A 26,887-nucleotide genomic window follows, 5' to 3' on the forward strand; every position below is an offset into this window, starting at 1 on the left:
TGGGTTAATACGAACATCGCATTTTAATCGATGTCTTTTCTGTGAATCGGTGTTTACTTACATCGCTAGTAGACAGTTGATTTACTCTTTGAGTGTGTGTTGCTTTCGACGTCGGCATTTCGCTACGTGACTGAAAACTCTAAATCATTTGACAAACAACGAAACGAAGTGTAAATCAAAATTAACAAATAGTAATTATAAATTAAATGCATAAGCATACATGTTAAATTAAAGTAAGTGTGCAAGTGTTGGTTTAATAGTTTTTTACCGCATTGTGCCAATATAAATACGATATATATTTTAATGAATCACTGTGGTATTTTTACAAGCACACGTCAACTGGCAACGAATTGCGCCCAATTTAATAAATACATACTATTAAGTAGCAATAATATAATTCGAAAGGTTAATAATAAACGCGCGTATTACAAAATCATTAAAATCACTGCAATAAAAGTGCGACAATTGCGTTTGTATGTGTGCGAGCATGCGTGAGTGTGTGAGCTGTGAGCGCAACTATAATGCATGTGAAGAGTTCAGCTATATCTTTGTGGGAACGGGAGCGCACACATGTGTTATATGAGTCCAACACCCAAAATAGGGAATAAAAATGTTTTTGGACGCGCCGCTACAACCAACAACAACAACAAGAACGGAAAGAGACCAAACGCCGAAATGTTGCAAAAAGAAAATAAATAATCACAAGAGAAAAAACAAATTTATTTTTGAAACAGCTTAATTGTTTTTATTTTTCCCATAAACTAATGACGGTGGCATACATATGAATATATGAACGTACATATATTCCGGTTGACCGATTGTTTATAAAGTTCCTTCATCAAAAGGGTGCAGTGAGAGTGGGAGAGCGCGTTTTTGATTGTCAATTTGCTCTGGAAGCAACAAGTTATAAACAGCTAGAATGACATTGCGGCCAGTGAGCGCGTATTTTTCGGTGCTGATAATGTGGGCGCAAATGCGGCTAAACGATAAACCATAATGTTATGTGCAAGTACTTAAACATATATAATGCATATATATGTATGTGCGTACTTAAGTTTGCATTTATGTGCGTACATCATAAGCAGTATCCACTTAAGAGACGTGGCTTCCAGTTGGCCAGTGAGACAACGCGTAGAATTACACGCAAGCAACGTTTGTAACAAAAACGAAACGGTGTGTGCGTGAGCTTATAAGTGCATATGAACATATACATACATGCATACATAAGTATATATGTGGAGCTGCGGAAAAGACAGACATAGAAGCAAGAGGCAGAAACAAGTGTGAAAAACAACGACCTCCAGCGGCGCGGCATTGTGCGCTTAGAAAGTGTAGGAAGCAGTACGACAACGCTCTAAGGGAGCCGTACGCCCCCACGGCTGCTGCTCAACAACAACTGGCTTGGCGAACAAAAACTTAAACAAAAACAGCAAGCGACAACCGCAGCAGCCAAAAAAAGCTACACCAATTAGTGACAAAACGCAATGCCATAAAACATATTTGCTTGTCACAATGTGCGTGCGTAACCGTGCAACGAAAATATGATTGTATGCAAATTAAGTGACAGTGGAGACAGTATCCAAAGAGAAATGAAAATGAAATCGTCAATTGCCGCCAATTGCCAGTCTGACTAAGCGCAAATGCAGAAATAGCAACAAGTAGACGACGAAATAAAGAAGCGTCGTGCAATTAACATAGCCACAACAACAAGAATAGCAGCAACAACAGAGCGCCACAATACATAGTTAAATTTAGCAACAGAGTTCCACTTTCACTCGCTTACGATGTCGGTGTCAGCGACACCACCCAAGCCGCGCGTTGCGACGCACGCTCCTTCACCTCCACACGCAAATTAACGCACAACGCAACGAAACAAAAATATACGAGTACATATGTACATACTTGTTGTTTCTCTTATTGCCGCCTTAGTGTTTGCAGCATGCAATGTTGACAACGCTTGAGCGCCTGTCTGCGTCTGCGTCTGCACCAACACTTGCGCACCTTATGTGTATCAACTATTAAACACTTACCATACCAACTTGAAGTTTAATGAACTCCAAATATTGATGGGATTTCTGTAACTGATTTTATTTTAAATAAAGTCGAATAGCGGTTTTCAGATGCAGTATATTGGCAAAAGCGGCAAAGACTTATTTGGGTGGTTGGCCGTTTCTACGACTAATAATTTGCCCACCTTATTACTTTGATTCCAATTCAAAACAAAATAATACTGTGTTAAAGTTTTAATTTTTAGCTTAATTATCCACTTTTTAAAACGGTCCTAACGTCAACTGAGTGAGTTTTTGTACATCTATTAACAGAAAGATTATTATAATCTAATGAAAACTTGTGAATCCTTATAATTTCCTAGTTCAGTAGGTCCTGTTCACCTGGGAGGATATTTTATTTCAAAAATTATTTATAGTCTAAAAGTGTTCTTTTAAAACCTGATCTTTTGAACTAGTTCGCACCGGACTGACCAAACTCTAATCACAAATAATCTAATGACAGCTATTATGCATAATGATACTACGCAACTGTAATTGCACTTGACAAGCCCACAAACAAACAAACTGCACATATGTATATACTATACATACATACATAAATGCATATGCATATACGCATGACATCATGCCAAGAAAATTTGCAACTCTGTGCTGCTGGTGATGATGGGCTGCTGTTGTTGCTTCTGTTACTGGCGCTGTTGCCGCTGCTGTTACTCGTATTGCTGTTGATAAGACAGTTTGCCAACACTTTTGTTTTCCTTTGATTTAGTTGTTTGTGCTGTGTGTGTAACACAGACTCACAGCTTGATGGATGTTTACAATTGGATTTGCCACCTAACTATCGCGCATTATGCAGAATATACTACTGTATGTACATTTATACATATTGTATGTATTTCGAGCAGCATTATGACATATCGTATCCGCATATAAAAAGCATACGAACGACGCCATTGTTAGCTAATTATAGTAGATGCACATTACTTTGACAGTTGTACTACACGTATAACGGCAATGTCTGAAGTGGATGCCGACTGTGCATTGTGCCGCCTGCTGCCTGTTGTACGCTGAATGGATAATGCACATGTCTGACTATAGGTCTGCCAACTAACGAACTTCAACAATTCCAACGAGTATTTCTCATAATTTTCACACTCCATTGCCGCATACGGTGCACATACATAAGTATAGTTGTATATAAGTACAAGCATTTGCGTGTGGTTTTTATGAACATTACTGCGTCCAATTGAGAGCACCCCTCTGAGCTGCAAAACTGACCAATCAACCAGACCAGGCAACCAGCCAGCCGAGCGGGTGACAAGCCTTTAGTCACGTTGTTTCTACAACGACAAGCGCACGACAAACATTTGTTAGCAATTAGAATTGGCAAGCGTTTCTACTGAGCGTTAAGATTTCCAATCAAGCAATAATTTAATTTGTGTACAGTTGGCAGAGCACGCGACGCACAGTGCGCAAATGTTATTAAAAAAAATATATATATAAAATTAATATACATATGTATGTACATATGAGCAAGGGAAGCCACAAAAGTTTCATTTCATCTTTAATCAATAATAAAGGCATTGGCCGGGAAATCACTGTTAAGCATTTGCAATGTCTTGACCCATCCGCCACTTTATTGTTGGAAATTTGCACCAATCACCCACTAATCTGATCAGATTGCATTTCAATTACACGTGTGTGCATACATACATACATACGTGTGTATATAGTAAGGAATCCCCATCAGCAGAACAAACTGGCCCACTCAGGCTCAGATTTGACACAGCAATAATTTAATATTACAGTTTAAAATAATGTTAGCATTATTACTAATCACTTTTCTGTGACACAAGTCATCGTAGGTTAAGATATATTTTAAAAATTGTTTGGAGTGGAAGGAGGCTCTAACAACTTAACTTATTAAATCATATCGAAATTTTTAAACACAACTTACCCCTAGATTTATTGAATTCGAATGTTCAATTTAAACAAATAAAACCATTTTAAAGAAATTAGTTGCACTAAAGGGGCATTTGATTAGAAGTGAATAACTATGAGTAAAGAGTCAAATATATATTTTAAAAATTGTTTGGAGTGGAAGGAGACTCGTAATTACTTAACTTATTAAATCATATCGAAATGACTTCCCAATCTGCATTTCAGTTTTAATTAAAACCATTTTTAAACACAACATACCCCTAGATTTATTGAATTCGAATGTTCAATTCAATCAAATAAAACCATTTTAAAGAAATTAGTTGCACTAAAGGGGCATTTGATTAGAAGTGAATAACTATGAGTAAAGAGTCAAATATATATTTTAAAAATTGTTTGGAGTGGAAGGAGACTCGTAATAACTTCACTTATTAAATCATATCGAAATGACTTCCCAATCTGCATTTCAGTTTTAATTAAAACCATTTTTAAACACAACTTACCCCTAGATTTATTGAATTCGAATGTTCAATTCAATCAAATAAAACCATTTTAAAGAAATTAGTTGCACTAAAGGGGCATTTGATTAGAAGTGAATAACTATGAGTAAAGAGTCAAATATATATTTTAAAAATTGTTTGGAGTGGAAGGAGACTCGTAATAACTTCACTTATTAAATCATATCGAAATGACTTCCCAATCTGCATTTCAGTTTTAATTAAAACCATTTTTAAACACAACTTACCCCTAGATTTATTGAATTCGAATGTTCAATTCAATCAAATAAAACCATTTTAAAGAAATTAGTTGCACTAAAGGGGCATTTGATTAGAAGTGAATAACTATGAGTAAAGAGTCAAATATATATTTTAAAAATTGTTTGGAGTGGAAGGAGACTCGTAATAACTTCACTTATTAAATCATATCGAAATGACTTCCCAATCTGCATTTCAGTTTTAATTAAAACCATTTTTAAACACAACTTACCCCTAGATTTATTGAATTCGAATGTTCAATTCAAACAAATAAAACCATTTTAAAGAAATTAGTTGCACTAAAGGGGCATTTGATTAGAAGTGAATAACTATGAGTAAAGAGTCAAATATATATTTTAAAAATTGTTTGGAGTGGAAGGAGACTCGTAATAACTTCACTTATTAAATCATATCGAAATGACTTCCCAATCTGCATTTCAGTTTTAATTAAAACCATTTTTAAACACAACTTACCCCTAGATTTATTGAATTCGAATGTTCAATTCAATCAAATAAAACCATTTTAAAGAAATTAGTTGCACTAAAGGGGCATTTGATTAGAAGTGAATAACTATGAGTAAAGAGTCAAATTTGTACGATAAACTTCTTATGACATGCTTGATATTCCTGAAAATCGTTGTACCCTGATTTTTCTGAACAGAAATGGTGTTTTTCCACTGGCCCCCCAGTTATCCAACTGCACCCTGAGATCATTGGGCAAGCAGTCGTCACTACGCCCGCATTACGATAAACAGCTCATAGGTTATTTATGCACTCACACACCCACACAAACAAATACATACTGCACAATCACACACACGCACACACTCAGAGCAGCTTCCGTTTTGTAAGAGTAACAGTAAGAGCGCAGAATTATCGCTTGACCATTTAATTGAGTTGTCGTCGAAGGCAAGTTCAAGTGGTCGTCGTCTCGATGACAGGGCACATTTTTGGCATATGCAAGCGTTTGAATAGGTTGGGGCCGCCAATTCGGGCAAAACAAATAAATTGCAGAAACTATGTCAGCAGAATCAACAGAGAATCGAAAGAGCGGTGTGATTGTGTATGTGTGTGTTACATATGTATGCATATAGTATATATTAATTTTGCCTTAAGATGATTTAATTTTCTATTTTTAAGTTTGACCTTCAACAGCTGTGAAATTTATAAAAATTTTCTTGGCGGTGGCAAGGTATTCAAAATATACAAACAACATAAAATACATACGTAAATATACTAACGGCAAACAGAGAAACGAATATATGGATATACACGTATATGTATGCATGTATGTGTGTATGCACAGTTTTCAAACTTTTTCTTTAGGCCTATATTTGGTAGCTTCAAGAAATGGAACGTTAGTGCTAATAGGCCTTTTTAACGCTATATTTACTTATGGGTTTCATATGATTGGTTTTCGTTCCGCTGATATAATTTATCTGTAGTGCGGCGCGTTTACTTGTTAGGCCAACACCTACAAACACAAATCGTCCCGCTTAAGTTAAAAAAAAATTATTTTTACGCTTTACCTTGCAGCCAACATAAAATGGGGTGGCAATAAAAAGTAATGTCTTTTGGCGGGTCAATGACAAATTTTTAGTGTAAACCATAATCATATTTATACTCTTCACTTTAAATGGAAGGGCATATCGTGGCATGGCACGCCAACCGATTTATTCCTCTGTTTCCAAACTGTTCAGCTAAAAAATGTAGCTCTACATAGAGTTTTCTTAATCGTAATTCGAAAAGAACCTTTATTATTATAAGTGAGAATGCCGAGAGAAATGAGAATGTATTACTTTTTTATGGGTTATTGCCTTAAATGTCCAATCTGAGGTATACCGAAAGTTGTTTGATTTAACAAAAACAAAACGGTGTAGGGTATAGAGTTGTAGCAGAAGCTGAAGTTAGTTTCTTGGTGGCGCTTTTGTCGCCTTTTTCGCTGATTAACGAACAATTTTAGTCACTTGGCCAGCTGGCAGAGATACCACTAGGCAGGCGATGTCTCATCGCGTTTGATTATGGGCCCAGCCCAAGTTTCGTTTTACACATTTGTGCTGTTATTATCTAGAAAAAGAACAAGGCAGTAACAAATTTCTCGCTACGCCTTCTCTTGATGGCCATAATTCACGTGTTTGCAGCCAACTTTATCAATGTATTATTATAGCTCTACGAGTATGATGTCATTTGTCCGCACCCCCGTCCGCCACCACAATCGCACACTTGTCGTTCAGATACGTGGTAGTTGCGAATTTCGTATATTTTGGCACATATCACGAAAGCAGCTGGTGAAAGTCTCCACCTCGACCTTAAAACTTTCTTCTGGCAGCGCGTTAGAAACAGTACAGGGCAGCGAAGGTAGCTTCTTGCCACTTTTTCTATCAACATTGTCAAAGGTCAAGAGCACAGACAGATGCAGGCATATTATATTTATTACATAATGCCCACATCCTATGTAACGACAAGCCCAACAACAACTCCAGTAACAAAAGGCCAAAACATTTTTTGCATAAAAATGTCATGCAATACCTACAGCTATTGTTTATTGGCTTCGTGGAGAAATATGCAAATTGGATCGAACAAATCGAGGCTATTAAATGCTGAGACGTTCGTGCGTAACTCAGCATTGTGATTTATTTATGAATTAGTTTTTGTATATGGCTCTTTCTGTTTGAATGGAAACGGGGCCATATACACAATATTTTCGGGCTAGGAGAAATATTGCATTAAATAATATTATTTCTTGTTATTCAAAAACAGACACAAAGAGCATGCTTGCGCCAGACACATTTATTTAAACTTTGCCCTTTTCAGTGCACTTTGAAACCGCAACAAATAGGAAGAATTTAGTATGTAGCTTCAATATTTATTTGATTTTTATGACGAATCGTCATTCAATTCGTCATTTGGTAAATTAAACTCAATTTTTTAAATTCCAAATCTTCACAATGTCTGTATTCAAAAATGATTTTATTTCTAATAAATCAAATGGTCGTGTAATTAAAGAACATAAGAATATCGCTTTACAATCTACGAAGCAGCAAATAAACGAAAAAGTTAAATGGAGAAAACTTTATGAACCCTCCGATTACACTGCGGAGCGAACAGTGATTTCATTCCTGACTAATTTATTGTATATACTTATAAAGACAAACAAGTTTTTTCTCAAAATCTTAAATACATCATTCAATTTTTGATTTGTAATTGTAATTCACTTAATTACTTGAATAATATTTTAAATTAATGATCCGCTTTAGTAAACTTTTTCTGAAGAAAAAGCCTCAAGTGTATTTATTAATATACTAAATAAACCGTCTACTGTACAATTAGGCTCTTAGCACTTAATTGATGTTCATTTTTCAAGCTACAATAAGAGTTTCGTTTCTTTACAGAGCTTTGAATTGGGACCAACTAGCCTTCGTTTATAGAACACAGCGTAAAATTGTCAGTAATCGCAATAAGCAAGATAATAATAATATATAGAGCGCAACTGAGGAGCACAGCACACACACACACACAAAAGCCGAGCGACTGAGCAACCGAGCTATAACTGCATAGGCACACCCACCACCCGCACCTCATCTGCACCCATCGGCCAATAGCTAATAGCCAAGAACCATCAGCCATCAGAAAGCACAAACTCCAAGATGTCATTTCGCGTAGTGCGCAGCTCAAAATTTCGTCATGTCTACGGGCAGTCGTTGAAGCGGGAGCAATGCTACGATAATATACGTGTCTCCAAATCCAGCTGGGACTCCACATTCTGTGCCGTCAATCCCAAATTCTTGGCAATCATTGTGGAATCGGCGGGCGGCGGCGCGTTCATTGTATTGCCCCATAATAAGGTGAGCGAACAGGCGTTGAAAAACGCGCGCAAAACGGATGCGAGTCGCGTCTGAAACGCACTCAGCTGCTGCCAAAAGGAAATCCCTATTTTGGTTGCTTACAAAGCATAGCAGTTGAAGTATGGATATATGTATGTACAATATTTATTTTTAAGAAAAACAATGAGCCACTATTTTTAGTGTTCTTCTACTTTTGTATTCTCTTATTGCTTTGCAAAAGTTTGTTGCCATTTGCGGGCTTGTTGCCAGGCATGACGATGAACGCGATTTTCAGGAAACCTTTATATACAATCTTTTGTTAAAAATACAAAAAAATACAAAAAAAAAAAACATGCACATACACAAACAAACGCAAAGGCGTGCAGCAAGTGCGGAAAGTCTAGTAATTGTTGCAAGTATTCTCACTCTCTATACAGCTTTATCTCTGGCGATCTTTCTCGCTCTCTCTGGCCCGATCTCTTTATAAATCGCAACACTTTTATTGGCCTGTGGCCAACATGACAAAGTAAATTTTCTAATTTTAGCTGCGAAAAAAAGAGCTGTTTGTATATATAATTATATATTTCAAAAAAAATATATCTTTGCAGCACTTGAATGCGCATTATTTATCCATAAGCTATAAATGATTTTGATTTGGACAGCGCGCGCTCTAAATCTGACACATGCGCATCCGTTCTTTATTTTCAACATTCTACGTGGGCCGTGGACGTTTTCGCCCAATTTGGCACATGTTGGCCAATGGCCACCACTTTTGGTCAAGATTTGTAGTAGGCAGCTAGACGAATACTTCAGTTTCTAATTGGAACAAATTTGTATGCGAAACGCGCGCCTTCCATGAAAGTTTTGCAGCTGCTGTTTAATGGGTTTCTTGTTTGTTTATGTACATATGTATGTAGTCCGACTTTCACACGCTCTATTTTATATCCAAATATATGTATATTTCTATATTGCATATTTAATGAGCCATGCCCAACGCCTCGGCCCATTAGCATTTTAAGAAGTGACATTAAATTACCAAAAAGCCTAAACTCGATTTACTGGCCAAGAACATTAGCTAAATAATTCTAGCATTGTATTTATAAAACTTGGCTTTGTAAATTGTTTCAAATTTACCAGAAACCTAATATTCCGCGAATAGCATTCAAATCTTTTTTGCTTTGTTTTCAACCATAACTCCTAGGAAAACCAAACATCATATGTTGACTGGTCTGATCCATATTCTGCATATGGATGGCACGTTTATTACAAACCGCATCTTCTTTCATTATTTTATATGGCTGTCATAGGAACGATTGATGCAGGAATATCTCCTAATAGGATCCCTTTTTTTTTAGATTTCGAGAGATTTTTGAAGAGATTTCAAGTAAATTTGGTATTTTTGAGTTTTATAATTTAAGCTATAGAATATCATAAAGGTATTAACAAAGTTTATTTGAACTGAAATGCTGTTGCAAGAGAAAAGCTGGGGTTACAGGAAATTCCATAGTCGGACTGGGACGACATTAAAATAAATTAAGACTTTCCGCACATGAAAATATAAGTGACTTAATCATCTAACAGGTAAAAAGTCGAAACTGCACCTGCCACTAATTTCTCTTTTGTGCCTGTTCTTAGTATGTATTCACTATACATATACAAAAATGCCGATTCTGAGGAACAAATATGCCAATTTTAAATACATACATACATAGTATATGTATAATAAAGAAATATAAATGTTTACTTTAATTTTACTTTTTCGTTGTGTTCAGCTTGCTATCGAGAATGCAATAAACACAACGGAGAGTTCTTAACCGAAAATAATCGTTAGTTTTTATTGCAATAATAAAGCTTGAAATGAATTTATATGCGCTAGAAATTGAGTAGAAAAATCTCTCTGGAAATAGATTTATACTTTCGCACTTTCGCATTATCAGGTGGTTTCAAATGCAGCCACTCGCACGCACTCGCAGAGTCTGATCGTCTGATCGTCTGCCAGCCACCATGAAGTTTGTGTTATGAATGCTTGCTTATTTAGCTGTGGCACGGATTAGCCGCAGCGCCGACAGCTGCGTCTGCTGCTGACGGCATCTAAAAATAATGCGCGCTAAATTGGGCCAATGGGTCGTCTGTGGCGTCTATGGCGTCGCAAATTAATAGCCACCAATTAATTGCAATTTTTCGGAATGGAATACTTTCAGGTTGGACGCATTGCAGCCGATCATCCGCTGGTGGGCGGACACAAAGGTCCAGTCCTGGATATTGCTTGGTGTCCGCACAACGACAATGTGATTGCCTCCGGCTCGGAGGATTGTGTAGTCAAGGTTTGGCAAATACCCGACGGGGGTTTGTCACGCACGCTCACCGAGCCCGTGGTTGATCTGGTATTCCATCAGAGAAGAGTGGGGCTCGTGCTGTGGCATCCCTCGGCGCTCAATGTGCTGCTGACGGCCGGCTCGGACAATCAGGTGACTGCCCAATGAAATTTTCCATGTTTGTTTTTTACGATCAATAATGAATTTATCTCATGTTTGCTTAGGTGGTGATTTGGAATGTGGGCACTGGCGAAATACTCGTGCACATAAACTCACATCCGGATATTGTTTATAGTGCCTGCTTCAATTGGGACGGCTCCAAGCTGGTCACCACATGCAAGGACAAAAAAATTAGGATTTATGATCCGCGCACCGCCGAACTGGAGAGCGAGGCGATGTGCCATGAGGGTTCAAAGGCAACGCGAGCCATTTTCCTGCGACATGGTCTCATCTTTACCACCGGCTTCAATCGCAGTTCAGAGCGCCAGTATTCATTGCGTGCGCCCGACGCCCTCAACGAGCCCATTGTCATGGTCGAGCTGGACACGTCAAACGGCGTGATGTTCCCTCTGTACGATGCGGATACGAATTTGATTTATTTGTGCGGCAAAGGCGACTCAGTCATACGTTACTTTGAGGTAAATAGGAACGGTCTAACTATCTAACTAATGCGGATCGTATAGTAAATACTTTTGGGAACACATATTAGTTTACATTTTTAAAGCTTTGTCTTCTTACTTCTTTCAGGTAACCCCGGAGCCACCGTTTGTGCACTATATTAACACATTTCAAACACCAGATCCGCAGCGTGGTATTGGCTTGATGCCAAAACGTGGCTGTGACGTCACCACCTGCGAAATAGCCAAATTCTATCGCCTGAACAACAATGGTCTGTGTCAAGTGATTTCGATGACTGTGCCGCGCAAATCGGACCTCTTCCAAGAAGATCTCTATCCCGATACGTTGGCAGAAGATGCCGCCATCACGGCCGAGGAGTGGGTGGAGGGCAAAGATGCTGATCCACTGACATTCTCGCTCAAAGTAAGTGTCGAACCAGTCGCACATTGCATATACATTTGGAATACAGCGCTCGTTGGGTGCATTTAGGTGGAAGCACATTTGCAATGGTGCCGGCCTCTGCACCAAATCTTGGAGCGTACAGATGGGGGCTGGAATGACCCAGCCCCCAAATATTAAATCTATATTATTATTTTTGCTATAGCAAGCGCGTTTCTCGGCCTGCGCACAATCCGCGGTGGCTAATATTAAGAGTGGCAGCCACTGCGTTTGCACGCAATCCGTCAATTCAGAGCGCGTCACATCAAGAATGTATTCCAAAACAAAAAAGCTGCCTGCGTATATTTTGAACCTGCTGTAAAGTTGTTAATTGGCCGATAGCTGTAGCTCTTCCAAATTGCTTCGAAATTGTGGCTAAAATGGCACGCTTTGCTAAAAACCTTGTCGTCCTCCAATTTTTTTTTTTGCCTTGACATTTTATGCGTTCTCTACGTTTGTCTCGTCTGCCCAGTAAACACGCCCTACACCGCCAACATCATCATTCTTCACCAGTACTGTACTAATTGCCAAATAAAATCCACATTCATACATACTCGTACATGCAGTAGTCCCACACGCAGCCAACTCAGGCCACAACATAAACAGACCAATAGATATACAAACATACATACATACTACTTGTATATGTACATACATACATATGTATGTAATATGTAGATTACCAGACACCTGCAACACGATCGGCTTACACGCCTTAACACGCACGCTGCGTGGCGCTTGTTGTTGTGTTCTTTGTTCCCTTGTTGTAGCCCAACAGAACAGATTTACTAAAAAACCTAATCAGGATCGCGTCTCCATTGTACAGGGTGGCTATGTCTCGTCGGCGAACAAAACTCTGGGAGTGAAAAAGAACCCGCTGAGCATCCCGCGAGGAGCTGGAGGAGCCGGCAGCAGTAGTGGTGGCAATCATGCATCTGCGAACAATAACGAGTCCAGCGATGGTGGAGCGCCAGCGGCGGTATTCTCGGTAAGACCGGTGCATTGGGAAATCATATGCATGTTGCTTAACTCACTTTTGCTTTTGCGCTCCACAGGAAAAGGATCACCGCAACATACTGGATGAGATACGTAAGCTCAAGGCGATCATTGTCAAACAAGAGAATCGCATACGTGCCTTAGAAGCGAAAGTGAGTGCGAGCAATGGAGACGAAACGGATGCGCGCAACAGCAATAAGAACGGGAGCGGTGGCCAGACTGCGGCGGGCTCCGATAGCCATGCCAGTGAAAGTGCCAATGATCGCGCATCGACGTCAACTGCACCGGCGGCGGACAACGCGCACGACGACGATTAAACGTTCCAGCTGTGGCCAAAAAATAAAAACTGTAAATGGCTGGGTACTGCATCGAGAAGCTCGTCGTTATCGTTTGTCTTTCTTTAATGCAAAAATTACGTTTATTTTTTACTCTACATGTGTGTGTCGTCTATGATTTATTATTTCGATTATTTATTTTATATAATTTAATGTTAGAATTTTTACAAAGTGCGAATAGCAAACACAATCAACAACAAAAACAGAAACAGCGAGCAAAACGCATAATACTTACACAACATCCTGCCAAATATATTGAAAAGAAATTATGAAAACCTAACGAACCAAAATGTTCTCTAAACTATTGCCTTCAAAATTGAGGAGCAGAGAATATTTAAATTTTTGAGAGATATTGTTGTAAAGTTAACAAAATAACACAGAATTAGTGAAAATCAATGCATAGACTTAACTGCTGCAATCGATATTTAATTTTTTGTTTTTGAAATTATACATAAAAAATAACAAAATTATACATAATTAATTGTTAATACGAAATTCATGACAATAGCTTTTAAAATTTATAGGATTCATCCGAATTTGTTAAAACCTTGTGCCGCGGCTTTAATAAATATTTTTTCTCGTTTTAACTAAAATTAAGTTATATTTTGTAATAATAAAAACCAACGAAATCACTCTTTAAAAATCCATTTAATTATATTTTTGAAATTTTGGCAATCATTTTAGTGCTTATGGTTAAACCATTTATTAACTGTCCAAAGCGGCAACAAGCAATTCACCTACCGATTTCGTAACAATAAACTAAAATGTAAAATGCAGACTATATATTCTATATACAAACAATTTACAATTTGATACGGAATAAAAATATACACAACATGTCAATATGATTTTTTTATTGAGTTTAACTTTTGAACAGATTCACAATGAAATTTCAATTGATAGCTAACGATTTCGTAACGACTATTAAAAGCTTAAATATGGTGCTATCGATAATTGCTTTATTGGTGTTCAACACTATCGATGTACTTGCCCAACTAAAATTGCAGCGCAGTGGCAACGCTAAGCCTCAAAGCCAAAATTTCAGGGCAGTCTACATGTAGTTCGAACGAACTAAATAAATTCTTTTTAAAGCTTTCGCATATATTTAAAAATGTACTTGAATAAATTCAACAGTCCTTTAATTTGCATTTTATAAACATAAATTCAGAAATTTACCCAAGAAAGTAATAATGATAATACAAATGTGAGCTTTTACCATTTGTTCATTTCATGGTTCCAAATCACGAACCACCCAACTCTGGAACAGATATAAAAGGTCGTGCATTCATTTTGAACGAGTCATTATTTAATCGCTTAACGTAAGCACACGTGTGGTATATTTGCTGTATAGTAAAGGTTTGAAAAAGTTAAAGTCGTGTTTGGGATGATACAATAAAAACTCGGGCAATGAGTCTTGCATTACATAAGCGTATGGCAGACAAATAAAAATAATTACCAAAAAACAATACTAAACAGCAACAACAAAAAGCCAGACATTACAAAGTCCACAACTATTGCATCAGCAAATTTCGCACTGGCAGCAGACGGAAAAAAATACATCTGAGCCATTTGTCCATTTGCAAAGAAAAAATGAGCTGGGCAACAAAAAAGCATAGGCAGAACTGTATAAGCAGTAGCAGCGACGACGCCACTAGCAGCAACAAGAACAACAGCAACAAAAAGTCTGCCCCTAGCAACGAAAATTTAGCAACGGAACACATAATTGCGAACTGCAACGAGTTTCTTTGATTTGAAATTTGTGTCAATTACAAGTTGCAGCTGCTGCTGGCAATTCAGTCGAGTTGAGCAAAGCTTTAAGCCAAAGAGTGTGTAAATTATAAATTACATAGAAAAAATCATATACATATATAAATTATGTGGCTGCATAATTAACAAGTAGTTGCACAAAGTGAGAGCGCACGAGCTGAGAGCAAAGAAATTATTAGTAATAATAATACAGAATAAAAAGAGGAAACATTTCGCACCTAGCCCAAGCACATAAAACATATACCACAAAAATGAATCCGAGCGCACAGGCCGGCAGCAAGAAATTCAATGTCTTTGCACATTTTAAATACGAGCACTTGGTCGCCGGAGTTTCTGGCGGCGTGGCATCAACGCTGATACTGCATCCGTTGGACTTAATTAAAATCCGATTTGCTGGTGAGTAAAGAAATACATTAAATAGTAGTCGTTGTAAAATGTGTGTGCAGCTGATAAGCACAAGTGCAGTGCCTAGCACGTGTCTGAAATGAGCCCATCCGATAGAGTGACCACTAACGAACAAAACAGCATCCATCAGATACATACTAAACACCCATCGCACACTCATCATTGATACAACTCCCAATCTGCAATGCATTGGCCTGACGCACAGGGGGCGGCCGTCGACTCATGTCTTTCAGATTGAGAGCTGAAGCCGCGCCAGTGCATTGACTGAATGAATGACTGACTGACGACAGCTGAGAAAAATGAGTTTGTTTACTGGCTTTTTAGTTGTACGTACATGGCGTTTTACATTTTGTTTATTATTACATTTTGCTTTCGCTTGTATGTGAGTTTTAAAATTTTCCATCTCTGTGGAAACGTTAAAGCGTGCTGAATATGAAGCCCCGCTCACACAAACATACATACATACGTAGACAGGCAATAAACAAACGCGCCATAAACAACGGCACGTGGACTTGGAATAGTTATAGACATGCATATACCTATGTACTTGTATATTTTTCTATCCTCATTTCTTCGTTATCGAATTTTATCAAACGTCTGCCTTTGTTTAATAACATTTAGAGCCATAAGTCTGCGTTATTATTGATTTGTTGACTGTAGATTAAAACAGCCCAGACGTGATAATCAAGTTCCATGACGCATAGCATGATTCGGTCACGACTAGAAGGAATTTGACTTATCAATTACTTTCTGGAACGAACCTTCTATAACGAATTCTGTGGCGAAAATGTTGCAAACAAATGTTTTAATTAAAATGTAAACAATATTTTCGCTGACGTATGTACATGCATACATATGTATGTATGTATGATGTTATAGTTGTCCTCGATTGGCTCCACATGCCCCGAATGTGCTTCCGCATGCTCGCTTTGAATGAACACAACAAAATCAGGTTTCCACTATTCGTTGTAGTTGACATGCTTATACGTACATACATCCTTATGTGCACTTTTATGTACATATTTACATACACATATGCACGTATGTACATAATTTGTATGCACGTCAGAGCTACAGTAAACAGGGTATTAGCCAAGAGATAGCAAATTAATTTGTTTATGCAAAATAAACTGCAAACCTCATCAAGAAAGCAAAAGCGGCGCGTGCCGCGTGATAATGGCTGGACAAAAAAGCTTAACATCATTTATCAGAACTAGCATACACCTGTAACCGTTACTCACACAACTCACACACACACACACACATATGATCGGACCATTTCGACTTGCGCAAGGCGCAACATGGCGTATGTGGAATTGTGTGTGCTTTTTGTGACGCATTTGGTTGTTTTGCTTTAGTGTGTGGGTTTTTTGGACAACGACAACAAAAACTTGTTTATCTTGTGGTTGTTATTGTTGGGCCTGTTGTTTTGCGTCTGCTCACGTGACCAACAAAAGTGACGACTGTACATTGGAGGAGCGAACATGCTCGGAAAAGCTGCGCCATGCAGTTTTATGCGGTACGCCGAACTGGTTTTCATTTGCAACGGAAGTTTGTTGCCAAGTGGCAAAACTGACTGCTGAGTCATTGGCGTTGGGCTTATCTGTTAGTTCTGTGAAGAGGCGCGAACAGATATGAATATTTGTGAGCACGAATATTAGCACTTAAAATCGTTTTGTTAATAACTAAACCCCAGTATATAAATAAAAGTTCAGAGCCTAACCGCAATAATAACGTAAGCGTTCAAAACAAAACACGTACAGTAAAGGCTTTTCCTCATGAGACAGTAAATGCTTTGTGCCCATAAATACAAAAATTTTATGATTTTAATTTGTACGACTTGTTAACTCGATTAAATACGCATTAGCTATGAACTCGCAATAGTCAGCTGATTTATAAGTAACACAGTCAACATGTTTTTTTATACATACTGGTAAAATGGTATACAGACCTGTATTTCAGACCCTATTTCATTTCGGCACCATTAACTGGTTTCGCATAAGTATTGCAATCCCATTTTCAAGGTTAAATAGACAGCCAGTCATTGCAACTTTAGCGGATCACAAAATGTCGTTGAAATTCGCTGTCTATGTATATAGAAACTCATTTGTGTGTATATATAGGAGTACATATAGAATTATAAATTTATAGGTCGTTTTTTGTCGCTACAACTAAAAATAATATGTACATATATGCGCCTCAAGCATTGCCAGAAATCTTTCGAGACGAGCCCCTTTTTTTATGATCGCCCGTGCTGTTGTCAGGCGATAGGCGGGCCTCATCTTTGCTCCCGAGCCTTCCCTGTGCCCCCCATCTCGACACACGTCCAACAGTCATAAGCTCTTTTGCAAAACAAATATGATTAGACTTTTGTTGTTGCGTTCGTTGCTAATTGATAAAAATAGCAAATAATTTTTGTTCGTAAACAGCACCACCTCATTTGGCAATTTGTGCCAATTTTACATTAGGCTGCTTATCACATCCGCTGAATGGGCGTGAGTGTGCGCGCGTAATTATCGCTATCATTTGTCCATTTGGAATAGGCTCAATGACAACAACATCTCTGTGCGAAAAAAATGTTCGAAAACAAGTTGTTGTTCTTGCATTGTTCTTTATGGTTGTTGACGCGAAATCTTGGTTATTGTTCTACTGTTTAGCCTAACATTAGCCAGAGGCTCTGAAGTCAACAACTGATTGGCTCAGGTACAGTCGCTAAAGATTGTAAAATACTTATACACACACCTGATTTATGTATGTACAAACAAGTAGTATGTACATACGTTCATATGTATATGCAGCTAGAATTGCTTAAATGGACCCCTTTTTATGCAAAAGGTTCATGATAGGGCTGTCTCAGGGTTGCAGACATGCCCATAAATAATAAACAATCAACATTATTATCAAACTTTACAATAATTTTATTGTTCTTCCATTGCAGTCAATGACGGTCGTACGGCCACAGTGCCGCAATATCGAGGCTTGAGCGGCGCTTTCGCCACAATATTTCGTCAGGAGGGCTTCCGTGGCCTCTACAAGGGTGTGACTCCAAATGTATGGGGATCCGGTTCCTCATGGGGCCTATACTTTATGTTGTAAGTATTAATGTACTCCCTGTTTGCATGTCTGAGCATATAATAGAATTCCGACTAAAGGTGTTTCCCATTCCGACTGGAAAGCCTTTCAATTATTTAGAAATGTGCGAAATTTATATTGTGTTTAACAAAAAGGGAAACAGTAGTTTGTCATGTTCTATCTCAAAGAAAATGCTTTGCAAGCGAATAAATTTTAAGGTGCCTCTTGCTAACTTCGAGTTCTATACGATCATTGCAGCTACAACACCATCAAGACATTTATTCAGGGCGGAAACACAACCATGCCACTGGGTCCCACAATGCATATGCTGGCCGCTGCCGAGTCTGGTGCTCTGACGCTAGTGCTTACTAATCCCATATGGGTGGTGAAGACACGGCTGTGCCTGCAATGCGATACAGCGGGCAGCAGCAGCGCCGAATACCGAGGCATGGTGCATGCATTGGCGCAAATCTACAAGGAGGAGGGCATGCGTGGACTATATAGAGTAAGTGGGTCAATGCATTTCTGAGTGAGCATTACTTATACATATTTCTGTTGTTGTAATAGGGCTTTGTGCCTGGCATGCTGGGCGTTTCCCATGGAGCCATACAGTTTATGACGTATGAGGAGATGAAAAATGCCTATAACGAATATCGCAAGCTTCCCATCGATACAAAATTGGTGAGTGTACAAGGGTGTGTGTGACTTGTGTGGCTGTTGTTCTCGCATCACATGACAAAATTGCGCGTGCTCCCGACATATATATATATATATAATATATATAATAAAGCCAGTCGATGACGCGCATTTTGGCAGCTGTTCAAAAAGCCACAATTTCGTTGTTATCCAAAAAATGGCGAGACACATTTAATTTGTTGCCTGCCAATCGATTTTTGTACGACATTTCACTGACCTTTGGTTTCGTTTGCCCCGCAGGCCACAACCGAGTACTTGGCGTTTGCCGCCATTTCGAAGCTGATTGCTGCCGCCGCTACATATCCATATCAGGTGGTGCGCGCACGTCTCCAGGACCATCACCATCGCTACAGCGGCACCTGGGACTGCATCAAACAGACTTGGAGGTACGAACGCATGCGCGGTTTCTATAAGGGACTGGTGCCGTACTTGGTGCATGTCACGCCCAATATTTGCATGGTCATGCTCATTTGGGAGAAACTGACCAGCTAGGCATAAGATAAAAGAGTATTACATTTAAATATTGAGTGTCTAGCAACCCACTATGGGCCAAGAATCTTCATTCATAAGTAAACAAGCTACTAAAAATACACGTACAATCTGAATTTTAAGTACATGCTACATAAATATATCATAAATGAAACATAGCGTGAAATGACAAAGCCCTGCCGCTCTGGCAATTAATTTTACTTTGTATTATTGTTACTATTAGTTATTTGCCTACGTTTTTATGTCAATGCATTAGCTAACTAGCTACTTTAATTAATTTGGATAGCATAATTTCCTCCTAAAAGCCACATACATATTACATTTTATTCCATACTTAGTTTTAAAGATATGGTTTTTAGTTGATTCACGAAAACATCTGCAAACTTTGGAAGTAATTGTTGTGATAAAGTCTCAAAGCCGAACCTATTAGCAAGAGCATTGTCGCCAAGTAATGAAATCAAATTTCAGAAGAGCACTTTTTGTAAACAATGGCACAAGCTGAGAAATTCATCGAAACATTTAGTTTATAGTATAGTTAATTTATTGCCAGTTAAGAATATAACAACTTTTTGCTAGTTTTGTTTTGTACCAAAATACAAAAGCAGCACAAAAAACTCTGCTCAAAATGTGAAAATTAATTTTAATAATGTGTTCACAAATCTAAATTGCGTTTGGCAAAAAGATTCTTCATGATTTTCGAATGGTTTCTAATTTAAAGACACATGAACTTATCATTTACAAATGTACATACATAAGTATACAAACATGGAAAATATAATTCAAAAGTGAAAAAGCCAAGCAAATTGAAATACAAAAACAACAATAGAAAAAAAGAAAAACAACATAATTAAATTAAAATGCAAACAAACCATGAAGTCCGACGACAGGTCTTTTTATTTCATCAAAAGACTTGAAGCTAATTCAACTATCCTTGCCGCTTTAAATTTGACCAACTCTCCGAGTCTTGAACAATTCGTCGTTCCAATTGTAAGTAGTTTCACAACCAAGCCGAAAATTGTGCAGAATCTCTTTGCTAAGTTCAACTAGTTGCTCATCCCAGTATGTATGCGTAGTCCCTTTACAAAGTTTTTAATAACATCTGCCTTGCTTGTTTTTCAGGTACGAGGGCAGAATTGGTTTCTACAAAGGTCTCCAGGCGAACTTGACGCGTGTGGTGCCCGCTTGCATGATTACTTTCCTAGTCTACGAGAATGTCTCGCATTTTATGCTGCGTCGAAAAAAACTAGCTGCTGTTCAAACGACAGCTGAGCAGTCGGAGGAAGATCACAAAAATAAAAATACTAATCGCTAGAAGGGCTTCAAAATCGACTCTTCGTGTCTGATCTTCAATATCCACTGATACCTCTGTTCCAGTCTATGCTTTAAGAGTAAACTTGTATAAACAGTCCACTGATATGCACAACATTGAGCGCTTATGCCTGGCTATTTTGTAAGATAATGTAGTTCCTATTATTACGTTTACGGTTTGATCTTCCGGAAGGATCAAGTTGAGGCTGTTTCGAACAGACCAAATCCGTTATGTTAACTATTATTGTTGGGTAGTTTTCGATGCAATCCCTAAGCACTGTCAGTTTGGCATCACTTTTGCAGTTAACCTATTTTTTAAAATAACTTTAAGCTGGACTTTAACAAGTTATAAATTATGTATAGACCGCGTAGTTTTATATATTTTGTAAATTGTACATATGTATTAAAAATATCACAAAGCTATCGTAAATAAAACTGTAAATAATACACAATTTTATAAATTCTTATTTACATATTAAAGAAGCATCAAGCTAGCTTCTGCTACGGGGTTCCAACATACGCGAATATACAATGTCTGAATAAGAAATAGCAGCGAATCTTATCACAATGATGGTAAGTACCCAAAAGCATATTCAAAGTTGACAAATGGAAAATATAATTATTGTTTGTTTTTGGTTATGCCTTTGAACCATGTATTTTCAGAGTATTATTTATACCATGTATCCGAAGCGTGAAAGGATATACGAGAGAGTGAAAACACCAACTGTACATATTTAACAGGGAGAATAACACATGATGAAATCCATGTTATAGAAACGAGACGAACACTGGAACTGTTGAAACTTAACAATCAGGAACACGAAACTTGGTATATAGACTTTTATGTATATTATCCATACGCAGAGGTAGTTTATAACAAACTATATATAGCCTCATTATTTTATATTGCTGAATTAGCTTTTTGACAAAAATATTTTAATAATACAGTAGATGCCACCGTTTGCTTGTTTGCGATTCAATTTATCTGCATATATACGTATATACATGTTTTGTTATTAATTACGTGATAATTAATGGTGACTATGGTATATAAAAGCGACACCCGAACTTAGCAGTTCCAATTGTTAGTTTTTTTCCAAGCACCCGAAAATGTGGGTGTGTGTAGGGACATTGCTGCTATTAGGAATAGCTTCTTCTTCTGTGCTCGCAGTAGACTACGAATTTATCCTGGAGGATCCAGAAATATTCAACGAATGTTCAGATGCCCCACCCGGTTATCCTTAAGATTAACACAAGTTGAAGAAAAAGTCCATGTGAAGGGCAATGTAACCACCATTTGGGATGTGCAACCTGGCGATCGTGTTGCGGTAAATTTTGAGGACTAGTTAGATTTTGGACAAACAATTTCCAAAAATTCTTTCAGGCATCACTATCTGTGCTAGCATTATGTACGGCGAATACCAGTATTGGTATAAATTTTGGAGTCAATATGTTACCAACCGAAATGGCGTAGAAAAGAAGTGCCTTAATTTTCCTGGCGTAATATATTTGGTCGTCATTAGATGTATATGTGATTAATGCTCTGCTTTTCAGATCCTCCTAGTTCATGAACCATTCGCTATAAAAGTGGTGTTAACTAATATACGATCCACCACTATGAGCGGACGCCATAAGCTGGATATAATGCTTGAGGCTTTTGATAAGACAAATAAGAAGCGGAACACCAGCATCTGTGTTGAAATTAGAGGTGAATTAGACAAACTATAATATTTGTAAATCATACGTTAAGTAAAATACGAACAGCAAGAGTATATAAATAGATTTAGTTCTTAATCACGGACCTAGGAGACTCTGGACACCAACTTTTGTTGAGATGCTTGCGTCCAGACGGTTAGACGGACGGACATGTCTAGATCGATTTCTCCTATCAAGCTGACTAAGAATATATATTCTTGATGGGGTCGGAGATGCCCCACAAACATAATATACCCTTTTCACCCTACGGGTACAGGGTCAAAGATCAATAATTAATTAATTAAATAAATTACACTTTCTTGACGTAAATATTTGTATAATAATACTGACTCTGACTGAATTGACAGAATAATTCGGAACGATTCAATTAAGCCCATCGATTTGACGTTTTTTTCTAAATTATGTCATTTGTCATCGGTTAAAAAATTCTGATTCTGAGTCTGTTTCCCCGCCTTTCGAGCTTGAATTCCAATGTTTTTAATAGTTATTCTTCTATTCCGGACGGAGACAAATATATCATATCTAAAATCGTGAAAATACGACCAGTCGTTCTCGATTTCTACCTGTTCGAACAGACACGACTTTGCTTTATATACTTGTACATTTACACGGGTTTGATTTAAAACGGTTTTTAAAATAAAAAATTTTTAATTTCTTTATACAATTTTATTCCATTTAGGACGATTCACAATAACGGAACCCACTTTATTCCATTTAGCACGATTCAAAATAGCCGAGTCGATTTAGCCATGTCCGTCTATCCGTCCGTCCGTCTGTATGAGCGCAAGGATCTCAGAAGGTACAAGAGCTAGAATAACCAAACTCGGTATACAGATTCCCATAAGCCCTAGGCAGGTCAAGTTTATTTTTTTATTCTGATACACCCCCTCCCCCACTCCTTTTCGAACTAAAATTAGGTAGCTACATCCCGTTAGTGATTATGTGTCTGTATGCCAAGTTTCATCATGATAGGTCAATTCTGAAGAAAGTTATAGCCATAAATAACATCGCTGCTCATGTGCCCGCAGCTTTTGTAGTTGTTGCTGCTTTGGTTCAACTTTATGCTGCATACATACACGCATATAAACACTGTTAAAACTGAACATAAACATGTATTCTAATTTAATTTAATTAATTCATTTTTTTTAATAATTAAATTTTTTTTTCTTTTTTTTTAATTTTCCTTTTTTGTGGAGAGTACAGGCTATTTTACTGTCGGCCTTGCTCGACACTAGCGTTCACCTATTTTTACATATCAATGTCTTTTTTACACGGAACCTATCTACCGTGTAAAAACACAATTAGGTGTATACATACATATATAGATTTGATTTACAAATTTTTAAGTTTTTCTGCGTCACCTCTAATTTCAAAACATATGGTTTTGCCCCGCTTCATATTTGTCCAATCAAAAGCTTTAAACACTATAACGAACTTATAGCGTCCGCTCAAAGTTATGCTACGAACATTATTTAAAATTAGTTTTAGTTCGAATGGTTCATAAACCAGCATGGTCTGTAAAACAAAGCATTAATCACATATACATATATTAACGACAAAATATCTTACTCCAGGAGTAGTAAGGCAGTTATTTTCTATGTCGTTTCGGTTGGCAATAAACTGGCTCCAAGCTTTATACCAATACTGGTCTTTGCCGTACATAATGCTACAGAAATCTGGATGACTCATACTAAAAACCGTGGGTTCCCAAGCTCCTCGTTCAAAGTGGAATATAGATAGTGATGCCTGTAACGATTTTCGAAAATGGTGCGTCAAGAATCCAACTAGTCCTCAAAATTTACCGCAACACGATCGCCAGGTTGCACATCCCAAACGGTGGTTATATTGCCCTTCACGTGGACTTTTTCTTCCACTTGTGTTAATCTTAAGTTCCCTAAATCAAATAATCCATGTATATCCAATGAACCGGGTGGTGCATCTGAACATTCGTTGAATATTTCTGGATCCTCCAGGATAAATTCGTAGTCTACTGCGAGCACATTAATAGAAGCTATTCCTAAGAGCAGTAATGTCCCTACACACACCCACATTTTCGGGTGCTTGGAAAAAAACTAACAATTGGAGCTCCTAAGTTCGGCTGTCGCTTTTATATACCATAGTCACAATTAATTATTACAACAATAATTAAACAATTATCTATCAGTGGTCATTTATGTATGTAATTAAATTGAATTGCAAACAAGCTTCGGATTTTCGTAATTTCCGGTGGCATCTACTGTATTATTAAAATATTTTTGTCAAAAAGCTAATTCAAAATTGAATTAATTATCAATTATTATATTATTTTTTCATTCAATTTGTAAAAATGACAGCAAAAAATGAATATTTCCGATTTGTAACCAACATAAAGCAGCCACCAACAATTAGAAAACTTAAGTTACCTACGTATGCTTTCTTTTTATACATATACATATGCAAAAAGTTAATTTAATAAGTAAACAAAGTTTAATACAAATATGTGTTCAGTTAGCGAGTCTTATAGTGCCTACGAAATCCCACAACCCTCTCTCTCTTGAGTGTGCGAGCTTTTATTGTTCTGTTTACTACGTTCAAAGGGGATACATGAGAATAGGGCGTATAAGGGGGACTCATAACCCTTAAGGATAACAAGTGTTTCGTCTTTAATTTATTTATAAATATCCGCTACAGTGAAAATACCCTTAATGGACACCTCTTTTATCCGATTGTTTGCGATTCAATTTATCTGCATATACGTATATACATGTTTTGTTATTAATTACGTGTTAATTAATGGTGACTATGGTATATAAAAGCGACACCCGAACATAGCAGTTCCAATTGTTAGTTTTTTTCCAAGCACCCGAAAATGTGGGTGTGTGTAGGGACATTGCTGCTATTAGGAATAGCTTCTATTAATGTGCTCGCAGTAGACTACGAATTTATCGTGGAGGATCCAGAAGTATTCAACGAATGTTCAGATGCCCAACCCGGTTCATTGGATATACATGGACTATTTGATTTTGAGCACTTAACAATAACACAAGTTGAAGAAAAAGTCCATGTGAAGGGCAATGTAACCACCATCTGGGATGTGCAACCTGGCGATCGTGTTGCGGTAAATTTTGAGGACTAGTTGGATTCTTGACGCACCATTTTCGAAAATCGTTACAGGCCTCAGGATCTTTGTACCATTTTGAACGAGGAGATTGGGAACCCACTGTTTTTAGTATGAGTCATCCAGATTTCTGTAGCATTATGTACGGCAAAGACCAGTATTGGTATACATATTGGACTCAGTTTATTACCAACCGAAAAGACGTAGAAACGAAGTGCCTTAGTACTCCTGGCGTAAGATATTTGGTCGTCATTAGATGTATATGTGATTAATGCTCTGCTTTACAGACCCTCCTAGTTCATGAACCATTCGCTATAAAACTGATTTTAAATAATGTTCGTAGCACCACTATGAGCGGACGTCATAAGATGGTTATAATGTTTGAGGCTTTTGATAAAATAAATAAGAAGCGGAACACCAGCATCTGTTTTGAAATTAGAGGTGAATTAGAAAAACTATAATATTTGTAAATCATACATTAAATAAAATACGAACAACATGAGTATATAAATATATTTAGTTCTTAATCACGGACCTAGGAGACTCTGGACACCAACTTTTGTTATTCCAGTTTTTAAAATTTTGAGATCCTTGCAGCAATGTTTTTGTATAAAAGCTTATTCAAAATACGGTAGATCGAATTAATTTTCCAATAGAATATTATTTTATCTTTCGCTTTGTAACAAGAAAGGAAGAGTCGAGCGGGCTCAACTCTTAGATGCCCTGCGCTCACACCCAAATAAGAAATTTTAAATTAATTAAATTAGGTTGTTAAATTATTTTTAATATTCAATACATACATACGTAAGTAGTAAGTACATATGTTTATGTACAGTTTCGACAGCATACAATTACAGCAGAATCATGTCTTTGCGTGTTTAATTAAATCAAAGCAGCAGCAACAGCTGCGGGCAGAGATTACATTAATGACTATAAATTTCGGCGGATCATGATGAAACCTAACAAACGGACGCATAACCACAAACTAAAATGTACTTACCAAATTAAAATTTGAAATTCCTAGAATTACGGCAGCTATGGAAAATCATGGATAGAGTGGGAAAACCAAGGTGTATAAAAAAAAAATCAACATAGAAGGGAGATCCTTG

The 26,887-nt window shown here is 37.5% G+C and overlaps 3 protein-coding genes across 4 annotated transcripts; 2 read left to right on the forward strand and 1 right to left on the reverse strand.

Moving 5' to 3' along the window:
* Positions 1–93: 93 nt before the first annotated feature.
* Positions 94–13,871, forward strand: LOC115633720 (coronin-1C-A). Of its 2 annotated transcripts, none has more exons than XM_030531184.1 (7): positions 94–233; positions 8,095–8,547; positions 10,728–10,994; positions 11,066–11,479; positions 11,589–11,882; positions 12,703–12,885; positions 12,953–13,871. In XM_030531184.1, the coding sequence occupies exons 2-7, from the start codon at positions 8,350–8,352 to the stop codon at positions 13,208–13,210; spliced, it is 1,614 nt and encodes a 537-aa protein (XP_030387044.1). In that variant the 5' UTR covers positions 94–233; positions 8,095–8,349; the 3' UTR covers positions 13,211–13,871. The 2 variants fall into 2 exon arrangements, with proteins under 2 accessions (XP_030387044.1, XP_030387045.1); XM_030531185.1 differs by having other exon boundaries at positions 12,724–12,885.
* Positions 13,872–14,542: 671 nt separating this feature from the next.
* Positions 14,543–21,394, forward strand: LOC115620909 (mitochondrial folate transporter/carrier). Its single transcript, XM_030514405.1, has 6 exons — positions 14,543–15,391; positions 18,339–18,492; positions 18,731–18,977; positions 19,040–19,153; positions 19,409–19,554; positions 20,777–21,394. The coding sequence occupies exons 1-6, from the start codon at positions 15,247–15,249 to the stop codon at positions 20,967–20,969; spliced, it is 999 nt and encodes a 332-aa protein (XP_030370265.1). The 5' UTR covers positions 14,543–15,246; the 3' UTR covers positions 20,970–21,394.
* A 2,619-nt stretch (positions 21,395–24,013) lies between these two features.
* On the reverse strand, positions 24,014–24,732 carry LOC115625129. The gene is made up of 3 exons (XM_030520084.1): positions 24,484–24,732; positions 24,251–24,427; positions 24,014–24,196 (listed from the first exon to the last, which is right to left on the reverse strand). The coding sequence occupies exons 1-3, from the start codon at positions 24,730–24,732 to the stop codon at positions 24,014–24,016; spliced, it is 609 nt and encodes a 202-aa protein (XP_030375944.1).
* Between the last annotated feature and the right edge of the window lie 2,155 nt (positions 24,733–26,887).

The sequence above is a fragment of the Scaptodrosophila lebanonensis genome, unplaced genomic scaffold, assembly GCF_003285725.1.
Source record: "Scaptodrosophila lebanonensis strain 11010-0011.00,11010-0021.00 unplaced genomic scaffold, SlebRS2 tig00000001-arrow-pilon, whole genome shotgun sequence".
Classification (NCBI taxonomy): domain Eukaryota; kingdom Metazoa; phylum Arthropoda; class Insecta; order Diptera; family Drosophilidae; genus Scaptodrosophila; species Scaptodrosophila lebanonensis.